This window comes from Prunus avium, chromosome 4 (assembly GCF_965620075.1).
Source record: "Prunus avium chromosome 4, drPruAviu1.hap1.1, whole genome shotgun sequence".
NCBI classification, from domain to species: domain Eukaryota; kingdom Viridiplantae; phylum Streptophyta; class Magnoliopsida; order Rosales; family Rosaceae; genus Prunus; species Prunus avium.
This window is the reverse complement of record NC_142287.1, coordinates 24719296-24743426: the sequence shown is the minus strand read 5'-3', so window position 1 is coordinate 24743426 and position 24131 is coordinate 24719296. Positions and strand designations below refer to the sequence as shown.

At 37.6% G+C, this 24131-nt stretch overlaps 2 protein-coding genes and 2 pseudogenes across 2 annotated transcripts; 1 reads left to right on the top strand and 3 right to left on the bottom strand.

Moving 5' to 3' along the window:
- Window positions 1-1088: 1088 nt before the first annotated feature.
- Window positions 1089-5687, bottom strand: PSKR2 (phytosylfokine-alpha receptor 2). Its single transcript, XM_021973103.2, has 2 exons — window positions 5541-5687; window positions 1089-5436 (listed from the first exon to the last, which is right to left on the bottom strand). The coding sequence occupies exon 2, from the start codon at window positions 4530-4532 to the stop codon at window positions 1374-1376; it is 3159 nt and encodes a 1052-aa protein (XP_021828795.1). The 5' UTR covers window positions 4533-5436; window positions 5541-5687; the 3' UTR covers window positions 1089-1373.
- Window positions 5688-7870: 2183 nt separating this feature from the next.
- LOC110745444 (uncharacterized) lies at window positions 7871-11310 on the top strand. Its single transcript, XM_088252746.1, is given in 6 exon segments — window positions 7871-8132; window positions 9998-10099; window positions 10101-10220; window positions 10415-10445; window positions 10448-10526; window positions 10688-11310. Coding segments are annotated over 6 exon segments (897 nt in total). The 5' UTR covers window positions 7871-7937; the 3' UTR covers window positions 11058-11310.
- A 2324-nt stretch (window positions 11311-13634) lies between these two features.
- LOC148295087 (uncharacterized) lies at window positions 13635-16590 on the bottom strand (annotated as a pseudogene).
- Window positions 16591-17629: 1039 nt separating this feature from the next.
- On the bottom strand, window positions 17630-24017 carry LOC110769172 (phytosulfokine receptor 2 pseudogene; annotated as a pseudogene).
- Window positions 24018-24131: the final 114 nt, after the last annotated feature.

Genomic DNA, 24131 nt, shown 5'->3' with positions numbered 1-24131 from the left:
TCATCCAAGCGCCTTAGATAAGGTCCTCACTATAGAATGATTCGGTGTAACAGAGCCTGTGAACATATAACTTTAACTTTAGGCACTTGAATAAAGCCAAGCAAGTCAAAAGAGGAGGATTTCTTTAGACATCTTAGAGCTTAAGATATAAACCCTGCTGGTCCACTGCAAAAGATGCAGCCATGCCATCAACTTTCATAAGTTCCCATTAAAGAGAAGTCCAATCATTGTTTTGGCAGGGGAGGAAACAAAGACTTGATTACATCATCAAAAAGCTTCAGCACGCTAAGAAGATTGGAAGCTCAAAGCCTAAAAACATGTTTTATTCTCCTTGTCCCAAGTAATCCACAAAGATGGTGTTTAAAATTATAGATGATGCTTAAAATAAACCTACATAAAGAATGTTCTCTTATCAAACGTGTCGGTCCAACATGAGATTTATATTGCTAGGTTGTGAATTTAGATCACACATTCAAACAAGAATGTTCTCTATTTTTACTTATTCAGTCAAGAATGTTCTCGTTTGCTATTTGAATGTGGACATTTTAATGCAACAAATGCATATATGTGTACAGTCCATTTCAGATGTAAAGGCAGGGGAGTAGAGAATTTGCTTTTGGAATCACTATCCTTTTGAATAAGCATGTCCAATAAGAACACATCTCTGTTTAATTATTTTCTGAAGATGTTACAAAGGTGGAATGTCCATTGATTGTATCAGCTTTTCTCTTGGGGGATGGTGACTCCCCCAACTTGTACAAGAGAATCAGAGACCCCTCTCTGGAAAAAAGCCAGAAAGCCCGTTTATCAGTAATGAGGGTTCTGCTCATAAGAGAAGAATTTAAAAAGCTCTTACAGGCGTTGAATTATAATTAACAAAAAAGATATGGATGAAATATTAGAAACTAACTGTCACTGTATATGTTATAAGTTACAATTCATATGAATTATAATATTATATACATATAAATAATTTCTGGTATTCAAGTCATGCGTCTACAATGAAGCAAACTAGATTCAAATACTAGGAAAAGAAAAGGCATTTCAACTGCTATGTGCCTTTCATCACCAGAGAACACAAAACTGCCTATAATAATAATAATAATAATATATAAGAAGTAAAAGAGGACAGAAGTTCTACAAATTTTGAAATGCTTATTTCAGGTAGAGTGGCCAACATAGCCTTTGTTTTGTATACATATTACATCTTTGAGCATATAGTACCAAAGGAGTGTTTTCTATAAGAAACCAAAGAGACTGCACCAACCATAGACTTGCAATAGTGTTGCTTTACAGGTATACCTTTCCATTTTGGGATCCTAAGGGTACTTCAGTTCAGTTCCATAGGATGAAATGAAATGCAGCAAGGATATTCATTGTGTCCCACTCTCAAATCCAATACCATCAAGCCACGAGACAACTTCTTCAATAGACGGTCTCTGCCTTGGATTGGGATCTAGGCATTTGCAGGTCACGCCAAGCACTTCTAAAAGCTGCTTCTCATGATCCTTATTCCAAATTGATGAGTCTATGATCTCCTCCTCTCTCTTCTCAGATTTCATTTGAAACATCCATGATACCAAATCTCTGCAGTTTTTCCCTCTGCAAACTTCTACGGGCCTCCTACCAGTAAGAAGTTCGAGAAGAACAACACCAAAGCTGTAAACATCGCCCCTACAGGTTGCAGTCAATGTCTGACTATATTCAGGAGGAATATAACCCAAAGTCCCCACCAAATCTGTCGTAACATGAGTGTCGTAAGGACGAAGTAGCCTTGAAAGACCAAAATCAGCCAGGTGAGCTTCAAATTTTTCATCCAGAAGAATGTTGCTCGTTTTTATATCCCGATGCACTATATTTGGCTGACAGCCCTTATGCAAGTAGGCTAATCCACGAGCTGCACCTTGAGCTATCTTAAGCCTTACATCCCATTTCAGAAGTGAAACACCATCAACACTTTCATGCAGCCAATAATCCAAACTTCCATTCTCCATGTAGGAGTAAATTAACAACCTGTCATTACCATGCCGACAATAACCTTGAAGAGAAACAAGGTTCTTGTGCTGAGCTCTTGAGAGGGCTTCCACTTCAGCTTGAAACTCACGTTCCATCTGTCCGCATTCCCCAGAAAGTCTTTTGATTGCAGCTTTTGTGCCATTGGGTAGGTTGGCTTTGTAAACCAGACCATAACCACCACAACCAATTATGTTTGCTTGGTTGAAATTGTTTGTAGACTTTAACAAGTCTGTTACTGTAAGCTCCTTACAGTCTGAATTCTGAAAAAGCACCAATTTTGAAGATGCTAGTGCTCCAGATAACCTGTGCGGCCTGCTGAGGTCGTCATCAAAATCATCATTTTGATCCTTTACTCCCCTCCTAGACATTTTAAGTAGACCAACTGCAAGAAGCAATGCAATCCCAACTACTATGCTGATTGTTACACAAAGGATGCTGTTCCGACGAAATCTGTTGTTTGAACTGGATGGCATTACAGGCTTGAGACTTGTATTACTGACATCACCACATGGGATATATATTTGCCCACAAAGTCCAGCATTACCCTCAAAGCTTGAGCTCGGAAAGCTTAAGAACTGTCCTTCGTTGGGAATTACCCCATGCAAGTGATTATTTGCCACACTAAACTTAGACAAGAATGTGAGCTTGCTAAGCGACGGAGGGATGGAACCATGCAGATCATTGAATGATAAATCCAATGTTTCCAAGTTTTCCATCTCTGAGATAGAGCTGGGGATGGTCCCAGTAATGTTGTTCCTGCTCCAATCCAAAGCATGGAGCTGCTTCAGTCGTCCGATTTCAGGCCAAATTGTTCCGTTTATTCTGTTATTGCTCAAGTATATTGAAGGAGGAAAATTTGAGGCCTGGTTGTATTGCAGGCCACTAGCACTCTTATTTCGTTTAACAAACAGCGGGATGCCAGCAGATGCAATAAGATTTGAATGACTGCAATTTGTAGATACGAAGCTTTTCAGCTCTGTCAGACTTTTCGGGATTTCTCCAGTGAGAGAGTTATTTGAAAAGTCCAAATAAAACAAGTTCTCCATCTGACCAATCCATGGAGGGATGCTGCCATCCAATTGATTCCATGACAAATCAAGTACTTGTAACTTCCTGCAACGCAATAACCAAACTGGAATTTGGCCTTTAAGAGCACAATTCCCAAGTGCTAAAACCATTAAGCTTTCAAACCCACTTGCATTTTTTGGAATCTCCTCACCAAGGAAATTTTTTGTAAGAATAAGAGTCGTGAGATTTTTGCACTGCTGCAGCACAGAGAGTGCCCCAGATAAGTTCACAAAACTGTTATTTGACAATGAGAGAAAGAATAGGGATGTGAGTTTTGAAAAATCTTCAGGGATTGAGCCCCTGAATTCATTCCTAGCAAGGCTTAAAGTTTTTAACTCACGACAGTAAGACAGTGAATTTGGAAGGAAGCCAGAAAAACGATTAGTAGCAAGATCCAGTGTGCAGAGATTAGGAAGACCAGTGAAATTCAGATCAACAGAACCTGATAGAGAATTGTTTCGAAGATCAAGAACTCGAAGATTTGAGCAGAGTGCCAAGGTTGAAGGCAATGGCCCAGATAACATATTTGAATGTGCAACTAACAGTTCTAGTCGTCTAAGGTTCCCAAACACATTTGGAAGTTCACCAAAGAATTGGTTTCCAAAAATGACTAAGGTCTTGAGGCTAGAGAGCTTACTCAGTTCCTTGCTAATCGGGCCGGAAAGAGAGTTCCCAGAGACTGAAAGCTGCTCCAAAGCTGAAAATGAATACAAAGACTCAGGTAGATGGCCTGCAAATGAATTGTAGTCCAAGTGCAACTGTTGGAGAGACCTGCTGCAATTGTCTAAGCCTTCAAGACTGCCGGTGAGACGGTTCCAAGATATATCAAGAATTTGAGCTTCATTGGAAGAGCTACAAATTTGAGGATTGAACTGACCAGTGAATGAATTGTTGCTTATGTTAAACACCACAAGATGTGGGAATCCTCCTAGCTCAGACAAATTGCCTTGGATTGAATTGCTTGAAATATTCAGTACTTTAATAGACTTCAAACCAGAAAGCGCACCTGAAACTGGTCCTGACAGCATGTTATTGCTCAAGTCAAGAACTTCCAGGTGCGTCAAGATTGAGAGCTCTGCAGGCAATCCACCTTCAAGATGATTCAGAGAAAGATTAAGCAACTTCAGCTGATCCAATCGTCCCAACGAGGGCGAAATCGACCCTTTGAGACTCCTGCTGGGAAGAATCAACTGGGTGACTCTACTAGCAACTGTCCCATTGTTCACATTCTCACAGACAACACCATCCCATTGGCAGCAAATTGAAGTCTTGTGCCAGGCTGTAATAATGGACCCATTTGTAAGGTTTCCTGCAAACTCTCTCAGGGCAGAGAAATCATTTGGATAACAGGATTGGATTGGGGAATTAAGACCCAAAGAAGAAGCAAGATAGCAAGCCAAGAATAGACATTTGAGGAATGTCATTGGAATAAACCCCAGTGTCAACATTTCTGAAACCAAAGCAGATCCCCAACTCAAGGCAAGGCTAACACTCCCATAAAATTCAGCTGAACAAGATGGTATTGGGCATGCACTGCTTTTCAGAAAAAATAAAAGAAGGAAGAAATCCAAATGAAGAAACTTCTACACCCAAATCCCCAAAGCCCTTCACTTTAAAACCCAGCTTGCAACTTCAAATGAAGCAAAATTTACAAGTGAGTAAAAGAAATGCAGTCACTAATGCCCGCTTGGAAGATTGAGATCCCAAGACCACAAATATGGAAGCGCAGAAACTTACTTCAATCTGAAGATGTTGCGCAAACAGTGCTCCGTTATAGAAAGAGAGAACACACACAAAAGAAGGATCTTATATACTCACATCCCAAAGCACCTCATAAAAACAACTTGCAAGTGAAGCAATGAACACTGACCGCTTAAAAAAAGTGAAGCAGTATTTCAAAACCAGTTGAAAGATCCTCCAAGTCCCCACATGAGCTCAAGAGTCAAGACCCTTGACTAAAAATCAGCAACCCCAACCAAACCCCCTATTTTGCTGAACAAGCATCCTCCCTCTACGCCAAAAGAGAAACACCCAAATGCACAAATTTCAAACCCACATCCCAAAATCATCGCAAAACACCATATGAAAAAGCAAGCAAGAGAAGCATAAGAAAAGGAGGAAGCTTTTGAGGTCTACCACTAGAACCATGAACCCTCAGAGCCCCACAGTGAAATGGAAAAAGGTTTCAGGGTTTCACGAGCATTGCCATCACTTGGCAGTAAAGTAAACCAACACAGCACAGTCTCCCCCTTTTTTGTACCTAACATCAAACAGTGAGTGAGTGAGCGAACACTGACCACTTTTGCCACATTTGGGTATTCTCCAATTTCAAAACCAGACGTCTCTCTCTCCCTGAATTTTCAAAGCCAAAAAACAAATGAGATAGAATATAAAAAAGAAAAAGAAAAAAGCAGAGAGATATTTCAAATCAAAGACACAGTAGTGTAGTGCAGTACAGAAAAGGAAACTTCTTTCTCTTTCTTGATAATCGAGAGGTGGGGGGTTATTTTAGTGGGTTGATTTTGATTTTGATTTTGATTTGAACTGGGCACTGAAAGAGCTGACTTTTTGCTCAAATTTTATCTTGGATTTTATTTCAGAGTCTACAAAAGTCACACTCTTTGTCAATACCCAATACCTACAATTGTCTCCTTCCTCTTCTCTCTCTCTGCAGAAAATCAAAATTGTAAAAACAAGTCAAATTATTGAAATTATTTTTGTGTTTATGGTAGGCCCCGGTTTGATGATTTAGGACTTTTAGTGCGGTCTAACGAGGATAGTATACTCTTAGCTTCACGCTTTCGTGTCGCGCGTGGAAGTTACTAGTTTATACACTTCATGTGTGAAAGAAGTGGATAAGAATGTGTGGGCGTGGGTTGCACGCGCTGTGCCCGCGCGGCTGGTGAATGAAAATAATTGAGTGGAGAGTCAAATGGACAACAGTAGAGGTGAGGCGGTGGATCGAGCGGCGGTAGGCGGACGTCACGGGTTTAGGCTATAGGCAGTCGTTGGATCCAAAATAGGGGGAAGTTTTTTCTTCAGTCACCAGATTTTCGGGTTAACTACTCAACCTACCTTCACGTGAATTCACCCAACCCCATACACTTTTTCTACTTTTTCTTTTTACCAAAAATATATATTTTTTTTATAACGAAAATTAACCCCAAAATAAACTCTTCCCTTTTCTTTTCTTTCTTCTTATTATTTAAATCTTGATTTTTGTTTTTGCTAGGTGTTTAATCTTAGTTGTGTATTATAAATCTAAGGATGTGTGCGCAGCGGTTTGTAGTTCAAGCGGTTAAGACTAGTCTCCTGCATTTGAAGTCCTATAATCCCTTCTCTCTCTCAATATCGTTCATATAAAATCAAAACAAGTTTGCTTAAAATTACAAGATGAAATTTGATGAAAAATATTACCCCAAAAAAAAAAAAAAAAACTTAGCCAAAGTCAACTGGTAAAAGTTATTGCTTAAAAAGTTGACATGGGTTAAAAACTCATTATGTTATCTTGGCTGGTTACAATCTTTTTGCCTTCAGTGCTAGTAACTTTTGGTAAACTTTCATGATTAAACCTCACAACTGACAAGTGAAAAGCTTTACACAAATCAAGGGATTGATCCTTAAATTGATGGACATTTCCCACGATAAAAAAACATCACTGATAGCTTATTGATGGTCTTTGCCTTTAGGTCGTTGACAATGCTCAAAGCAATGGTTTAGAAAAAGATACTACACTTTAAATGTTAATTGGATTTTCTTTATCAACCGCAAAGTGTTAGGACTAGATCATGAACTAGCTCTGGCAAAAACCAAAGCAAACGGATTATCAAATGCCCAAGAAGGAATGCAAGGGAGAGGTTGACGGCAACAAAATTGTCATAGGATGTCGAAAGCAATTTGGAGTTGTTCGGTTAAGCGAGTAGTTTTCCGGTGGGATTATGTATTTATTGATACTGTATATCTTATGGCTTGTTTATTTATTAGGAATGGACTTAAGGAATTGGAATCCGACTAGTTGATCTGATTTCTAGGTTTGAGGGTATTTGATTATGGATTAAGATTTCAACATAGGACTCACATGATTTTTGATACTTATGTGTTAGTAAATGCATGGGATTAGAATAATTCTAAAACCCATGTGTTAGTAAACTCAAGGAAAGAATGAATTCGAGTAATTCAAATATCCCATTTTTATAAGTAAACATGTCATGAAAGTAAAACTTTATATTTTCCAATGTTATAACACATGGTCAACGGGGTCTAGCACGGTAGAAAATGACATTGACTTACAGACCGGTGGTCTTAGGTTAGAATCCCCACGAGACCTTAGCAGTGTGTGAGAAAACACTCCCTCCCTCTTCCTAACATTGGCACACAAAAAAAGATTATAACACGTGAATTAATAACAAATGCACAAGTAAACACTTTTAACCGCTTGAGTTACAATTCCTTACTCATTATGTTTTCTTGAGATTTATACGTAGTTGCAAAAAACTGAAAAGTAAGATGAAGCAAGAAAGTTGCAAACATGTCTTTAGCTTAGTTGTAAGTGGTCTCAGGTTCGAATCTCAATTAAACCTCCCCTCCCCTATCAAACCTTGAGAAAATAAAAAAGGTTAGGTAAAAAAGCCCAGGCCCAAATGTGCCCCGAAGCCCAACCAATTACCACTTGGGTTAAGCTTGTGAGTTAAGAGCCTCCCTAAAAGGTTAAACTTGACCCGAATTATGTAAAGAATCCGAATTCGATTAGCTTGGTCTGACCCGATCATAAGTGCCACCCCCAAGGCCTATCCACTTGTCCCTGGTGAACTCATTTGCTCTGCAATGACATTGCTGCTCCCATCGGTGAATTAATGGCGGAGATGAAGAGATTCAAGACTATTGGGGTCGTGGGTAGCGGCCAAATGGGCTCTGGAATAGCCCAACTCGCCGCAACGCATGGCTTCGACGTATGGGTCCTAGACACCGACCAAGACGCTCTCTCCAGAGCCACCAAGTCCATCTCTAGCTCCATCCAGCGTCTGGTTTCCAAAGGACAACTCAGTCAGGTTGGGAACTCTCTCTTTACTTTGAAGTTACAAAGAAAGTGGAAGAATAAGAAATGAAAAAGAGAGATAATTTTGCCACATGATGTTGAATTTGTTGACAAATTGGATAGTCAGTTAGGTTTGAGCTAAAAGGGTTGTAGCGGCCCCGGTGGGTAAAGTTTAGTTTTTTATTTGCAAGTGAATTTAGTGATTTTCAAAACTAGTTGTTGGTGGTGTGAGTTTTATTCTTTATATGCTCCCTTACACGATGGGCTGAGCTTCAATTTGTCATTGATTTTGTAAACTGCTGTGAAAAACTTGGACCACCAGGGTTGTTAGGAACTTAGGATATGCCCTGATGAGTCGATGTCATGAGTACCCTATACTTGCTTAAGGCGGAGGCTCGATGTACACATTTTTTCGATAATTGTATGCCTTGCATGACTGTGACTTTGTTCTTTGGTTATGAGTTATGTGTGGTGAGAATTGTAAATGTCTTTAAGTTATGAGAAGATTACTTTACGGCAGGGGTCCACGTCCCCATAAGCGGTAAGGGTAAATATTTGTTGGCGGCAAACCTCAAAAGCTCTGGTTGAAAATTAACCAAACCCATGATGATACTAGTGGAGGTATATATGTACACAGCCAAGAGGATTTTGTTTGATAAGGGTGCAAAACAACTTGAGCTTCACTAACCTGAGAGTCAGGTTTTTCATTCTTGCTCTGGCTGGATATGTATCCACTTTACAGAGTTCTAACTGGAGCTCTACTTGATTAGATTGTTTGAGTTTGATGGGCATTGTCTTCATCTGAACTTCCAGTAGTTTGAGCCATTTCCAGCTACGAATTAACCTTGTTGATCATCACCGTTTCAAAGTCTCGCATTTTACCCTTTTCGATGAAAGTAAAGTTTGTAATATGCTCCTTTAGTTGAGTTCTCCTTATCATCTCATTTCCGGATTGAAGATGGTGTCTTCTTCAAGTAAATCAGCATTTTTTTAATGTAAATTTGGAGAATACTGAATTAGCTTATTAGCAGTGGAATTCAAGCGGTTCCTAAGCTTTTGTTTTATGACAGCCTTATTTAGTTATTGTTGAAGAACTATATAGTTACAATCAGTGCTACTTTGATCATATGTATAGAATGAAAGGAAACCATACACATGTTCACACTCCTGCACACCCACAAAATTAGGGCTTGCATGCACAGATCACACAGAAGAGAGAGCTTTGGGATTCAGTTCACAAGAACTTGTCGGTGCTACTTTTGTCCTGATGACTCTTCACTAATTGTTCTCATGGGCTACTCTCAAGCATCAGTTGATTAATGCTGTTATATTTTTGATGTATAAAGGGTACCTAACTGGATAGAGTTAGACACCTAAAATGTTGGCTTCAGCCAACTCATCTGGTTCTATCTGTGTGTTTGTGTTCTATGACAGTATCGGGAATTGGAACCATGGTGAGTACTTGTTGAAAAAATATGTGTGTGTGTATATCTAGATTTAAATAAAGAACAATTTCAAGCGGAATGGAATCCTGAGGAGGAATTGCATTTGAAGGCTTTGCTGTGAAAATGGTTTTTCCTAGGAAATAAACCGTATTCAATTTTAACACTTCACTAAATTCTGCTTAAAAGGGATATCTTACCATTTATCTTTGAGACAGGGATGGCACTAACTGAATAGTTTTGCAGTTAAGCTACAATGGTGAGCTCTTGGCATACCTGAATTCAGAGTAAAAAACCACAAACGAAAAAGAAATTTGGAAAAAAAGAAAGAAACGTTTCCTCTGTGATTTGAGATCTGTCATATGTGCATTATATAAACGAGAGCTTGTTTCACTGTAAGGGTGGGAAGTTTAACAAATCATTCCATTTTTAACAGGCTGTAGGTAAAGATGCTTTGGAACGTCTATGGTTTACCTCAAACTTGGAAAAGCTTTCTTCGGCAGATATAATTATCGAAGCTATTGCGGAATCTGAAGAATGTGAAGAAAAAGTTATTTCTTGAGCTAGATAAGATCACAAAAAGTTCGGCCATACTGGCATCTAATACAAGTTCCATCTCCATTACTCGCCTTGCGTCAGCAACTAGCAGACCACACCAGGTTATGCTCGGAATATGCTTCTTCTTTTTATCCTGAGATTCTGCTTATGATGATACTGTTAGAACTGAGAACAATATATAAAACATATTTTTTTTAATATTTAAAAATAAACAAATCTTGTGCTGATTAACTATCTATGAAAATATGTGACGTTAGAAATCTGATTGTGTCAAAATCAATATTGTGATCTCCAGGTGATCGGCATGCATTTTTTGAATCCTCCTCCATAATGAAACTTGTTGAGATTGTGCGAGGAGCAGACACATCAGATGAGACATTTGATGGCACAAAAGCCCTGGCAGAAAGGTTGTTGACTTGGATACCTTGAATTCCATGAAAAAGGAAAATTTTCCTTTTGTTCCCCTTGGCAATTTACCCTGCACATTTCTGATTAAGTTACATTTCCTACTCGTATAGCCAACTAAATTCCCTGCCATCTTTTTAACTGTAGACTGTTTAATTGGCAGGTTTGGCAAGACAGTAATATGCTCGAGGGAATTTACGGGCTTTGTTGTAAACAGGATCTTAATGCCAATGATTAATGAGGCATTTTTTGCACTTTACACAGGTGTGGCAACAAAGGAAGACATTGATGCAGGAATGAAACTGGGAACAAATCATCCAATGGGTCCTCTAGAGCTTGCAGATTTTATTGGATTGGATGTCTGTGTGTCCATTCTGAAAGTTCTTCATGCTGGCCTTGGGGACAATAAATATGCTCCCTGCCCCATCCTTGTACAGTATGTTGATGCAGGTCGTCTTGGAAGAAAACGAGGTATTGGGGTATACGACTACCGTCAAATGCTTGGATCAGTAAAACCCTCATCCAAACTTTGAACTATGGGCGTTTCCGGAATATCTAATAGCCATTGTCTATATGGTACATTGTGGTTCACTTGAAATAATCGTGCAACACATTTCTAAAGGGGCATTTTCAATCTTGACCTGCCAAATATAAAGCTTGAAGGTTCCGAGTTTAAGAGGTATCTTACAAAAATCAATGGGAAAGAGGATCTTCATAGGCATGTACACTGGTTGTGGATTGTATTACTTTTTTCTTTTAATAACGTAATTCCCCCAGATTATTGCATTTTCCCCTTGTTCATTTTAATTATTTTCATGGTGGAGGCAATGCCAGGTAAATATACACTCGATTTAACTACACATTTCACTGTAACATATAGTAAATCCGACTATACATTGTTTCCACAAGTTGTTGATTGGCACTCACAACTCAACTTTATCCGGAAGAGGTGGGGAAAAAGAGAGCTACTGTAAAACACAAAAGTAGTTTACGTTATTTGTTTGTCAAACATCATCATTCCTCTTAATGGTGATTAGAGTAACAATTACACTTTTTGTTTATCTTGTTTTTTCATCCCAGGAATGAAATTTATACCCACTCTTTACGTAAAGTGTCTTCATCATTCCGTCATTGAAATGTATTATCTATTTGATGCAGCAGTATATATCCTCAGTTTTTAAGGTCCATCTTAGCAGTTTACACGGTATAAAAGAAAAAAAAGTAACTGTTAAGATGAACGTCTAGAAAAATACGGGCGATAAAGGAAAATTTTTAAGACTACGATTTATGACATCCGCGCGATTAAAATATAAAACTGTTAACACGGACATCTATATAAATACAATTGCGAAAAAAATATTTACGAAACTTTGTAAGTCGCGTGTAGCGCGTATGATTAAAAAAAATCCTCTCGCACATGCGAAAGCCTGTGCAGGGAGGCTAGTATAATGAAATTTAGGAGCTAGGGGGATTCTTATTCAATTAATTACTCACACGTTAATATTATCCAAAGGAAAATCTCAAATAATTTAAGTAAAATAATATTTTCATTCTACACAACATTCGTAGTTAGATTATGTACATAAATATTGACATAATATGCACATAGGAGGAAGACATGAAACGATCAAGACCAAATGCGCCACCCGTTTCTCTCTAATTGATCTTTCACTTTTTCATTGTCAATCTATACATAAGTAACATGAGATGAGACCAAACTTAAACATATACTTTTAAATTTGTACTAATCAAAATTTTTCATAATTTGGGAACACGTATACTCACCTCCAATTTTGATAGTTTATCCTTTGCTACATGTCTATTCCAATTATGGAAGAAAACTGTACCAAAAATAGTGTCAATTTTAAAAGTCAAGTGACAAAAGGAAAATCCTTTCGTTTCTATATAAGAAGCCAAGTTTAACAATAAAATAATTAATAAGGAATTGCTAGAGGATTAAAGGAACAGTTTCATGATTTGCTACCTTAATCATAGCAACGGGTACGATGTTTGTAAAACTGGTACAAAAATGAGTATAAAAAATAAATTAAAGCGTAAACTCATTCACTTGACTTGAGATGCTAAAGTGATATAAAGTACCTGACATAGAAAGTCTTTATGTCTTTGATTACCAAAAGAAAAATGTTGTAACAAAATTAGAGTATCATCATCAAGGTTATGATTTTTTTTTTCTTTCTAATTTTAAATAAAAACAGATAAACTGTTTTGTAGGTCCAAATGATATGAGGAACATTTGCATGTCTGAGTTGTTCAAGTGCAAAATATTTTAAAATCATCACAAACCTCCCTTTTTTCTTTTCTATTGCAATTTCTGGATTATTATATGACGATTTTTACACCACCTATATTTGTCACTTGTCATCATTACCTTATAGGTAGGTAAAATAAATATTTCTCCAATAAAACAATCCTTACTATTCTTTTTTTTATTATTTATTTTATATTCTTTCAAAATTAGAAGACTAAGATCACTGTTGTTCATTGTAACTGAATAACTCCAACCCGATGAGACAATTGAAACATGTCTACTACACTCTGCATCCTGGTATGAGATTTTGTCATATACACTATTTTCATATACTACCATAAGCAATAGGAATGTTACATACTCTTAAATACGGATTTAAATAAATTACAGAAACACAAATTTTAATGTTGTACTAATTGAAAAGTATAAAAAGTTTATTTTGTTATCATCATTTGTTGTATTAACACGCTGAACCAAACAACTATAAACTCTATTTGTAAGCCTATGAGGCTCCACTTTTCCTATCAAATTTGGAATACAAAATGATTAATGTAACATGAAATTTAAAATTAAATAAATTAAATAACCAAAGTACGTACAAAACATCACATTAATCTTGAGGTTCTAAAAAGAAAGGACATTATGTGCATTGTCTAACTCTTAGAAAGCATATATATATTTTTAAAATTGAAAAAACCGTATATGTAACTAATGTAACTCTTTGAGTCAAGTAATAACAAACAAACAAACAGTTACAACAAAAAATGATAAAAACATGTTCGTGGTTATTTGAAAAGGTATGCTCGTTAAAATTATGCTTACTTATTTTTAATCGCCATCATTAATTCGAATGAAGTAAGACTTCTTTGTACACCACATTCCGAGTGAAAACGCCTTCTTGACCAGTTATTAACCATTTTTTCACTAACACTTTTGTAGTCGACTTTGAAACACCCCTTGATAAACCCACATATAATTTGTCCATGACTGAAAACGTGATCTGGAAGAAAAATACCTGTGTTATTGTTTGACTTTGAGATTTATTTATAGTGATAGCAAAACTCAACTTAACTGGAAATTGTTTTCTTGTTAGTTCAAATGGTAGCCCAGCAGTCTCAGTTGTTTTTAAAGGGATACGTGGTAGAAAAACCCTAGTCCTAACAGATTTTCCAATTAGAATTTCAGCATCAATGAGATTTTGGTACGACCCACGACATAATAATCTTGTTCCATTACACAATCCCAATTTTGGGTCAATATTTCTGAGATTGGAGCACCTCTCTTCAAAGTTAACTTATGTCGTGGCAACCCACCAATGCAAATTGAGTTCAAGAATTCCGGCTGATACAAATTCCTCGTGTCTCCTTACATAACGGCAATGCATTAATATTTGATTTATGTTATAACAAATATATTTTTCACATGCAAATATATCTTCAAAATGGCTATTTATTGACAACAAAAAAAGGTTGTATATATATATATTTTTTGGAAAGGTTTTATTTTTTTTAACGTAAAAATTGAAATTAAGGCATTAACTCATAAGTTGAAAATGAACTTCTTATATAAATCAAATAAGGTACATCGATTATTAATACAAAAGATTGGTTATTAATTACAAAATATAATACATATATTGCAAAGTTCAACCTTGAGCATGTCGAGATTGTAGTCTTCATTGTTTTGGTTTGTATAACAATAATCAAATACAAAGGAGCAAGCAAAATGATTTTCTCTGTTCAATGCTTTCATTGTTGTTCTTTGAGCTGCTTGTTGCTCAAATCCTGGTATAGGTGTTCACTACGAAAATGAAAATTCAAATATAGTAAGAAATGAAAGAAACTCCAAAATAAAATAAAAAACACATGAAAACAAAGATAACTAAGGTTTCGGTTCTGCAAGAGAAAAGTATTGTAATTATGTTTGAAACTGAATTGCACCCAATTCACTTTAAAGAACAACATAAACAGATGTAATGAAATGAAATCAAACATTATATGAGACATACCAATGCAAAAGGCAATTGTGAAGTTGTCAATGAACTGAAATATAATGGAGATACAGGTCCAGTATTCCCAAAATGCAAGTACTTCAAATTGTAGTCTCAAACATTATATATCTTATACGCATGATGCACAGAAATTTAAAACCCCAAGCAACAGATTGATAACTGAAAAGGAAAAAAGACATGCATAAATAAAATTTTAAATTATCACTCACATTTAAACTGTAATTAAGCAAAGCAAATGCACAATGATATTGACAACCACAGAAATGAGAATTTTCAAATGTCATAATATTTGGCAATCAATAAGCTACAGCCACCATGCATAGTCTTTTAAAAAATTAATGAAACACTAACATGTAGTCAAAAAAGCTATCAAGCACTTCCAAAAACAGCCACACAAAAGCAGGATCACAACAGCTATCTAAAATACAAAGACAAAAAAACAAAATTAGGTTAATAATATAATTTTGGTTTTGTTTGTGAGATAAGACAAAGCCTCAATTAATTAATCCGTTTCAATACTGATTTTGATATTGAAGAATATCAAGAATATAGACCCCAACAGAAACTACACTTTTTGTTACATTTCCTTTTCTTACAAAAACAAATGAAAACATGAAAATATGATGATAAGACTGGTTTCTTTTCACAATCCTTGGGAGGAGAATCACAATTGGTTGAAAAGTAACCAGTACCACAAAAAGAAAACTAAATAAACACATCACAACTCATTTCAAAATCCATATGCATGCAAGACAGTGTAGACCAATGCCAAATGTTCTGTAAAAAAACAAATTCCATAAAACCAAACATCGACCGAACCCTATATAATTAGTTAAGCCAATGGGATGAATTTGTTTCTGGAAATTAGTCCAACGGCCCATAATTGTGACTCGCAACCAACCATTTGCAGAGAGGAGCAATTTGAAATAAAATCAAGCAACAATCAAAAGAGAGAAAAATAAAGACATTCTAGATTTTGAAACAAGGCTCTGAACAACCTAGTGATCCCTAATTTGAGCATTAGTGCCACAGATGCTACATCTTTGATAGTGTTTTGATATGTATGGTCAACTTAAAAAATAAAAATAAAAATTCTCATTCTCATTGTTAAAAATTGATGATCTTTTTCCAGTTTAAAGTTATTTCTGTTATGAATTGAAAAAAAAAACATTTATTAAAAAAAGTTCTTTCACTAATTGTATTGCAATGGAGATGCTACACTGTCTATTTAAAAACCATTAGATGCTGCATTTGAAATAAATAGTATACTATTATTGATTATAATGTTAAGCTTTTTAATAATGTGTTCTTTAATTTGAATACCTTTGATGCATAATAAAGCACCGTGTAGCTGATTTACATGGGTTCTTACTTAAAAGTTAATGTATATATTACGTAGGGGATGCTTTGATATCAAACTTGCATACCAAAAAATTAAGAAATTAAGAAGAACAATACATATGCCTAAATGATCAACACAAATGGGAGATTGATGCAATTGGCTAAAGCAAAATGGAAAACAATTAATTTCTACCAATTTCTTTGAACCAAGAAACTCACCTCTTGCTTAACAGAACTAAAAACAAGAATCTAACAGCTCTATCCAAACAAGCAAAATACCACCTACAAAACATCAAAAGAAGACATGGTTAAAAAAGAAAAAGGAAGAGAAAGCTGAAAAATTGAAGAAGCACTTCTTCATATATCCATCTAAAGGCAAAACATCAGTTTAAATGCTCCGAGCTGTCCCATATTATGTATATATATACAAACTTTTTTCAACCATGTTATGTCTATTGAATAAGACATGCATTCATCAATTTGCAGAAGCATAATCAGAGCATGTCGTGTTCATGTTAGCGCTCTTCTTTCTTCATATGTTTATATTATTGGATTAAAAGAGCGTTTTCAAGGTTTTTTCTCTTAGTAATTAAGAGATAAAGTGATTTTTCATTTTTAAGTATTATTATTACTCCACTGATTAGAAAAGCTTTTTCAAGTTTTGTTTTCCTAGAGAGAGAGAGAGAGAGAGTAAAATCAGTTAAATTCTTGGAGTGCAGAAAAGCCTGGTTTTTGAGCTGTGCGTTAACGCAAGAAAGCGATCTCAATTACTAAATAGAGAGAGAAGAAATTTCTTATGTACGCAAAGATTACACCCTTGGACATTCTACAACAAAACAATAGCTATTGTATATACATCTTCAATTGAAAAGAAGACCAATGACAAAATTCAAAATAAAAACAAAAACAGAAGTGTACATATCAAATTACAACCTTGTAATGCAGAAGCTTTCAAAATTGGTTGATTAATAAAACTGATACATGTATTGCCGTTTATAAAAGCATAAATAAGCTATAAACTTTTACAGGTTATAGAAACAAAATAAAGGCAGAAATAACAGGCTATAGGTTATAATTTTGTTTATTACATGTAAAACATCTGATAAGCAACACTTGAAGCCTTACTGTACCATCGAGTGGAAAGACAAAAGTAAAAAAAATGAAGATCTACAATATAGTCTGTGGATATTTCATAACCTGCTTAATTATGAGTGATCTTTATAAAACCTGCATTCATTGAAACTCATCAAACAGTTTAGGCACATAAAATTTAGACCCTAAAGTACCCAATTAACCCAGGTCAAAAACTCAACAAAGGCAGAGGTTTTGAATAATTTGTGGAAATTAATTAATGGGTTTTGAGATTGAAAAGTAAAGATCCCACTTTTAGATTGTGGGTTGCTCAATGAGCATCTATTTTCACAGAGAGAGAGAGAGAGAGAGAGAGAGAGAGAGAGAGAGAGACCCGGAAAAGAACTAAAAATTTAGAAGAAAATAGAACAGGGAATCCACATCAAGTAACTGAAACCCAAATGCAAACCCACAAAATTCAAAGAAGCAGAAGATTCGGAACTCACTGCTTCAAGAAGCAATACAATCCCAACTACTATGCTGATTGTTACAAAAAGGATGCTGTTCCGACGAAATCTGTTGTTTGAACTGGATGGCATTACAGGCTTGAGACTTGTATTACTCTCATCACCACATGGGATATATATTTCCCCACAAAGTCCAGCATTACCCTCAAAGCTTGAGCTTGGAAAGGTTAAGAACTGTCCTTCGATGGGAATTACCCCATGCAAGTGATTACTTGCCACACTAAACTTAGACAAGAATGTGAGCTTGCTAAGCGACGGAGGGATGGAACCATGCAGATCATTGAACGATAAATCCAATGTTTCCAAGTTCTCCATCTCTGAGACAGAGCTGGGGATGGTCCCAGTAATGTTGTTCCTGCTCCAATCCAAAACATGGAGCTGCTTCAGTCGTCCGATTTCAGGCCAGATTGTTCCGTTTATTCTGTTATTGCTCAAGCATATTGAAGGTGGAAAATTTGAGGCCTTGTTGTATTGCAGGCCACTAGCACTCTTATTTCGTATAACAAACAGCGGGATGCCAGCAGATGCAATAAGATTTGAATGACTGCAATTTGTAGATACGAAGCTTTTCAGCTCTGTCAGACTTTTCGGGATTTCTCCAGTGAGAGAGTTATTTGAAAAATCCAAATAAAACAAGTTCTCCATCTGACCAATCCATGGAGGGATGCTGCCATCCAATTGATTCCATGACAAATCAAGTACTTGTAACTTCCTGCAACTCAATAACCAAACTGGAATTTGGCCTTTAAGAGCACAATTCCCAAGTGCTAAAACCATTAAGCTTTCAAACCCACTTGCATTTTTTGGAATCTCCTCACCAAGGAAATTTTTTGTAAGAATAAGAGTCGTGAGATTTTTGCACTGCTGCAGCACAGAGAGTGCCCCAGATAAGTTCACAAAACTGTTATTTGACAATGAGAGAGAGAATAGGGTGTGAGTTTTGAAAAATCTTCAGGGATTGAGCCCCTGAATTCATTCCTAGCAAGGCTTAAAGTTTTTAACTCACGACAATAAGACAGTGAATTGGGAAGGAAGCCAGAAAAACGATTAGTAGCAAGATCCAGTGTGCAGAGATTAGGAAGACCAGTGAAATTCAGATCAATAGAACCTGATAGAGAATTGTTTCGAAGATCAAGAACTCGAAGATTTGAGCAGAGTGCCAAGGTTGAAGGTGCTAAATTATGAATATGGGTTTGAATATGTTCAGATCATTTATTCTTCTCCATAAGGAGGTATATATAAAGAGTTTACAAGAGTGCTATACAAGGAATTAGATACAGGAAAGAATTAGGAAAGTAAATCCCTTAATTAATCAAGGAAATAAATCTCCTTGATTAATTAGGAGACTCACTTCAACACTCCTCCTCAAGTTGGTGCATATACGTCACCAATGTCCAACTTGGTAAGTGAGTCATGAAATACTCTTCCACAAACAGCTTTGGTTAAGATATCTGCCAATTGATCTTCTGATTTTACGAATGGTAGGCGAATGATCTTCTTCTCAATTTTTTCCTTGATAAAATGTCTATCCACCTCAACATGTTTAGTTCGATCATGTTGAACTGGATTATGAGCAATATCGATGGCTGACTTGTTATCACAATGTAACTCCATTGGTTTTTTTGGCTTGAAACCCAATTCTGTCAACAATCTTCTGATCCATAGTTATTCACAAACTCCGTGAGCCATTCCTCGATACTCTGCTTCAGCACTAGACCGAGAAACTACATTTTGTTTCTTACTCCGCCAAGTGACTAGGTTACCTCCCACAAACGTGAAGTAACCTGAAGTAGAGCGTCTATCAGTAATAGAGCCAGCCCAATCACCATCTGTATATCCCACAACTTCGAGATCTCTATTTTTTGAGAACATTAATCCTTTCCCAGGTGCTGACTTTAAGTATCTTAAGATCCGATCAACTGCATTCCTATGTGATACATTGGGTGAATGCATAAACTGACTAACCACACTCACAGCATATGCAATATCTGGTCTTGTGTGGGCTAAATATATCAATCTTCCAATAAGGCGTTGGTACTGTTGCTTATTGGTTGGTTCTTGATCCATGTCTTCACATAACTTGTGATTCATCTCGATGGGTGTATCAGCAGGTTTGCATCCAAGCATTCCTGTTTCGGTGAGTAGATCTAATACATACTTCCTTTGAGACAGACATATAGCAGTTGTGGATCTGGCTACTTCAATTCCTAGAAAATACTTCAGATCACTTAAATCCTTCATCTCAAATTCCTGAGACAAATACTTCTGCAGTTTTATTTGCTCTCCTGTGTCGTTTCCAGTTACGACTATATCATCCACATACACAATTAATGCAGTAAGATTTCTTCCATCACGCTTCAAGAATAAGGTGTGATCTGCATTACTCTGTATATATCCAAAATTCTTCATGGATGTAGTGAATCTGCCAAACCATGCTCTGGGGGATTGCTTCAACCCATATAGTGACTTTCTGAGTTTGCAAACTTGATTCTCCTTGTCATGAGTGAAGTTACATCCTGGTGGTAAGTCCATATATACTTCTTCTTCCAGGTCTCCATTTAAGAATGCATTCTTTACATCAAACTGATGTAATGGCCAATCGAGATTTGCTGCTAGAGACAGGAGGACTCTGATAGTTTTGATCTTGGCTACTGGGGCAAAGGTTTCTTGGTAGTCTATCCCATATCTCTGTGTGTATCCCTTTGCCACCAATCTAGCTTTATATCTTTTAATTGATCCATCTGCCTTGAGTTTCATAGTATAGATCCACCTGCATCCCACTGTCTTCTTTCCATGAGGTAATGGCACGAGTTCCCATGTGCCATTCTTCTAGAGAGCTCGCATTTCTTCATTCATGGCTTCTTTCTATTTTGGGTCTTCTAGTGCTTCGGTTACACTGTTGGGAACAGGTATGTCGGCTAACTGCTTCACAAAGTGTACCCGTGACTCAGATAATCTGGTGAGGGATACATAATTGTTGATGGGATATTTCCCCTTTGCATTGAGATCTGCTTCGTAGTGAACTGGGGGTTTACCACGATTCTTCCTTTTTGGAATTTGATATGTAGGCTCTGCGCCTTCTGAAATGCAATCAGTTATTTCATTAATGTTATCAGTTTCAGGTAGAGAAGTTACCTGAATGACGTCCTCAGCAGGTGATTGGTGTGGTACTGGAGCTGAAGAATTCTCCGGAGCAGGCACAAACTCTTCAATTCTCTCCTCCTGAGTGTGATGGCTGGGATCGGACTGAAGCGGAACAACTTTAGAAAAAACTGGGGGGAGCGACCGGTCGTTAGGGTCAAGCGACCGGTCGCTTTCAGGCAGAGTCGTGGACATGCGTTGCGACGTGCGGGGCGACCGGTCGTTTTCATCTGGCGACCGATCGTTTTCGTTGGGCGACCGGTCGTTTTGAGTCTGGAACGAATCTGGAAAACCGGCTAAAGGGGAAAAATATGAAATTGGAGAAGTGTCCTCCTGTGCATCTGAAAAATAGAGCTCGTGTTCCCGGAACACAACATCCATCGAAGTATAAACCTTCTGACTAGGAGGATGATAACACCGGTAACCTTTCTGATGAGGTGCATAACCAATGAAAACACACTTGTCGGCGCGGGGATCCAATTTGCTGCGTTGGTGATCATGTAAGTGGACAAACACCACACAACCAAAAATGCGGGGTTCCAGGTTTTGGGTGGGAGGTATTTGGGTATGGTGGTGGAGTGTTTCAAGGGGGGTTTTGAACTGGAGGATACTGGAGGGAATCCGATTTATAAGGTATGCGGCAGAGGGGACGGCCTCTCCCCAAAAGGACCTAGACATATTTGCACCAAAGAGTGAGGCACGAACTACTTCCAATAAGTGGCGATTCTTTCGTTCTGCCACACCATTCTGTTGAGGAGTGTAAGGACATGAGCGTTGATGTATGATGCCATGATCTTGAAAGAACTGATTCAGATCATGGTTGAGAAATTCTCCGCCATTATCGGAACGAAGAATCTGAATTCGAGTATGAAATTGAGTCTCTACAATGTGATAGAACTGTTGAAATTTGAAACTGACTTCCCCTTTGGTTTGGAGAAGGGAAACCCAGGTCATACGTGTGCAATCATCGATAAACGTGACAAACCATCGAGCGCCCCCTGGAGTGGGAATTCTAGCCGGGCCCCAAACATCAGAATGAACAAGAGAAAAAGGAACCAGACTTTTAGCTGAGCGTAAGGGAAAAGGAACACGATGGCTCTTGGCCAGTTCACAAATGTCACACTGAAAACTGGAAATATCTAACTTTGAAAATAAGGAAGGAAATAGCTTCTGTAAGTATCCAAACGAAGCATGGCCAAGACGGCGATGCCATAACCATACTTTGGAAGTGTGCTTCTCAACACTCGCACCCCCAATTTTGTAAGCTTGACTGAGGCTGGCTTCACTGCCAGAAGCCAAGTCCAGATAGTAGAGTTTGCCCCTCCTAGTACCACAACCAATCGTCTTGCTGCTGAGAATGTCATGAAAAACACAATGAGTAGGCCAAAAAGTTACAGTACAATTCAAAGCCGTAATAATTTGGGCAACAGACAAGAGATTATGATGTAAGGATGGAACAATCAACACATAATCCAAAGTGAGGGAGTCAGAGAGAGAGAGGGAACCCTCCCCAATTACTGGGGAGGGGGTACCATTGGCATTAGACACCACCGATTGAGAAGACGGTGTATGAGAGTAAATGTGTCCGGGATCAAAGGTCATGTGATCAGTGGCTCCGGTGTCAATGACTCATGTGTGTTTCTTTGAAGAACTATGCAAAACATAACCCGGGGAACCAGTGGTGGCAATTGCAGAGGAAGAGACGATATCCATTGCAGCGGAATGATTGAAGAATACGAAAAAATATTTAGGGTTTCGGGTTTGTGTTTAGGGTTTCGGGGTTGTGTTTAGGGTTTCGGGTTGTGTTTAGGGTTTCGGGGTTGTGCTTAGGGTTTCGGGATTCAGGGTTTCGGGATTCAGGATTCAGGATTCAGGGTTTCGGGATTCAGGATACGAGGATACGGGTTCGTGTTTCAAGGATTTCGATACGAGGGATTCGGGTTCTGAGAAATTTGATACGAGGATTTAGAGACAACCTAGGATCGATTGCTCTGATACCATGCTAAAATATGAATATGGGTTTGAATATGTTCAGATCATTTATTCTTCTCCATAAGGAGGTATATATAAAGAGTTTACAAGAGTGCTATACAAGGAATTAGATACAGGAAAGAATTAGGAAAGTAAATCCCTTAATTAATCAAGGAAATAAATCTCCTTGATTAATTAGGAGACTCACTTCAACAGAAGGCAATGGCCCAGATAACATATTTGAATGTGCAACTAACAGTTCTAGTCGTCTAAGGTTCCCAAACACATTTGGAAGTTCACCAAAGAATTGGTTTCCAAAAATGACTAAGGTCTTGAGGCTAGAGAGCTTACTCAGTTCCTTGCTTATCGGGCCGGAAAGAGAGTTCCCAGAGATTGAAAGCTGCTCCAAAGCTGAAAATGAATACAAAGACTCAGGTAGATGGCCTGCAAATGAATTGTAGTCCAAGTGCAACTGTTGGAGAGACCTGCTGCAATTGTCTAAGCCTTCAAGACTGCCTGTGAGACGGTTCCAAGATATATCCAGAATTTGAGCTTCATTGGAAGAGCTACAAATTTGAGGATTGAACTGACCAGTGAATGAATTGTTGCTTATGTTAAACACCACAAGATGTGGGAATCCTCCTAGCTCAGACAAATTGCCTTGGATTGAATTGCTTGAAATATTCAGTACTTTAATAGACTTCAAACCAGAAAGCGCACTTGAAACTAGTCCTGACAGCATGTTATTGCTCAAGTCAAGAACTTCCAGGTGCTTCAACATTGAGAGCTCTGCAATCAATCCACCTTCAAGATGATTAAGAGAAAGATTAAGCAACTTCAGCTGATCCAATCGTCCCAACGAGTGCGAAATCGACCCATTGAGACTCTTGCTGGGAAGAATCAACTGGGTGACTCTACTAGCAACTGTCCCGTTGTTCACATTCTCACAGACAACACCATCCCATTGGCAGCAAATTGAAGTCGTGTGCCAGGCTGTGATAATGGACCCATTTGTAAGGTTTCCTGCAAACTCTCTCAGTGCAAGGAGATCATTTGGATCACAGGGTTGGATTGAGGAATTAAGACCCAAAGAAGAAGCAAGATAGCAAGCCAAGAATAGACATTTGAGGAATGTCATTGGAATAAACCCCAGTGTCACCATTTCTGAAACCCAAGCAGATCCCCAACTCAAGGCAAGGCTAACACTCCCATAAAACTCAGCTGAACAAGATGTTATTGGGCATGCACTGCTTTTCAGAAAAAAAAAGGAAGAAAT